The sequence below is a fragment of the Nicotiana attenuata genome, unplaced genomic scaffold, assembly GCF_001879085.1.
Source record: "Nicotiana attenuata strain UT unplaced genomic scaffold, NIATTr2, whole genome shotgun sequence".
Classification (NCBI taxonomy): Eukaryota; Viridiplantae; Streptophyta; class Magnoliopsida; order Solanales; family Solanaceae; genus Nicotiana; species Nicotiana attenuata.
In genome coordinates this window covers 44,697-46,630 of record NW_017675410.1, presented here as the reverse complement: position 1 = coordinate 46,630, position 1,934 = coordinate 44,697, and the positions used below count along the sequence as shown (strand labels likewise).

General features: G+C 38.0%; 1 protein-coding gene across 1 annotated transcript; it reads right to left on the bottom strand.

The window, feature by feature from the left end:
- Positions 1-354: 354 nt before the first annotated feature.
- LOC109220045 lies at positions 355-1,096 on the bottom strand. Its single transcript, XM_019384502.1, has one exon. The coding sequence runs from the start codon at positions 960-962 to the stop codon at positions 507-509; it is 456 nt and encodes a 151-aa protein (XP_019240047.1). The 5' UTR covers positions 963-1,096; the 3' UTR covers positions 355-506.
- Positions 1,097-1,934: the final 838 nt, after the last annotated feature.

The following is a 1,934-nucleotide window of genomic DNA, read 5'->3' as shown; positions in this document are numbered from 1 at the left end:
TTATCACTAATAGTACATATGAGATTTTCTAACTAAATCCTCAGGCTACAAAACTAGCTTTTGGATACAACACCAGTTATACAAATATCATCTGTTCATAAGGAACGTGTTCTATCATCCAAATGTTAGAGGAGTACACTGCACACTATTGCTTTTAAGTTGAGAATTCCAGCGACCAGAAAATCATCCATGTATCAACAGAGACACAGACCATTTGGGAGTTTATGATCTTTGAACAACGGCAGGGTATTAAAAAGACAATCTCATATTCTAGGTTTCGTCTATCAATATTAAAGTACAATTAGGATTACATTTTAACTTTTAGGGGAATATATATTACTAAGCCTAATAATGTAAACAAGCAACTTTGGTTAACAGTAAGCATAAACAAGTAGTATCAGCATAGCAATAAGAATGACAATAGATACAAGTTCTTACCAATATCAAATCTAAACATCCAACCACAATTCAACAAGAAATACCACACGTTCATAAATCATTTCCGCTTAGCTGACATCATCCTCACTATTTTCATCTTCATCAGTGTCAGAGGGAGGTGAAGGGTCAAGCCTAGCAGCATCAATGGCCCACTTAATCACCTTCTCAACTTCATCGTCATCCTCTTCATTGTCCTCCGCAGCCTGTTGGTTAGCCGAAGAAGAATAAGCGGGAAGGGAGCTTTTGAGAGCTGCAAATCTGGGAAACAAGTTATCATCGGAAGCTGTAGAGGTTGAACATGGTTGTTGGGGATTAGGGTTTTTGGTTTTGGGGGTTTGCTTGGATTTGAGGGCACGGAAACGTTGATCGAGATCTGGATCGATGAATTGGGTGGAAGAACCACGAGCCATATGGGAATTGAGGCTGAGCTTGAGGAACACATCATCCTCCGCCGCGCGCAGCAGCTCTTCAACCTCGTCGTCTTCCGTCTTCTTCTTCTTGTTGTTGTCGATACCTCTGCTCATTCTCTTCCTGTTGATGACACGGTAGCACACTTGGCCAATTCAAACTTCAAAGACAATAGACGATTAGGCTGTACCTGGTTGAAAGAAAATTATTAAAAGTTCAATTTGTAAAAATAGTACTAATGTAGTATTTGGTTCTAATTGTGTTTGGATATGATTTTCCTTAAAAACAAAGTTAGATATTTATAAATAAAAATTCTTATTTCATATTCAAACAAGTGTTTAAATATTTTTCTCATACTAAAGTATCTGTGCCAAAGTCAGTATTTACAAATAATTTTTTGTATTAGCAAATTGATAATTTTTATAGCTAAACGGCGAATTTTAAGTCTTTATCTTATAAAAATTAATTTAAAGATTTATAAAAACAAGAAAGTGCATATTGTATACGGGTGAAACCGAGCCCGTCGGACACCTCGAATTTTGGTGAAGAACGGAGCAGAGATGTGACCGTAAGAATCAGAGTCAGGGCAAGGAGCAGCTCGCATCGAGGTTCAAGCAAAATACCTGCCCTCGGAAGCATCGGGGCCACACCCCCAGGTAACCACAAAGCTTCGGGAGGCATTACCAAACGATCGCACACGACTAACAAAGGGTCATGATATCCGTGCCCAACCGGATGTCACGGTGTAAACCTCGGCCCGTATCAGTAGTAGATTACTGAATAGCAAGATGAAAGATTTTTATCTTTCTTAAAATTGTACTTAGGGTAAAACTCCCTACTGTATAAAGGGGAAAACTTATATTCATAGGACACACTGTAACACACATATCAAGGCAATATATCATTATTTTTCTCTATTCCAACTTTTGTTCATCAGTTCTCCATTATTATGAGCCCGGGATTGAGGAGGCATGCACTTCATTAAGTCATTACTGAGTCCGGGATCACTTTCACTATTGGTTTGGCAATTTATTACGTCCTTTATCTGTTTAATCTAACACCATTAATTATTTGTATTGAATTAATCT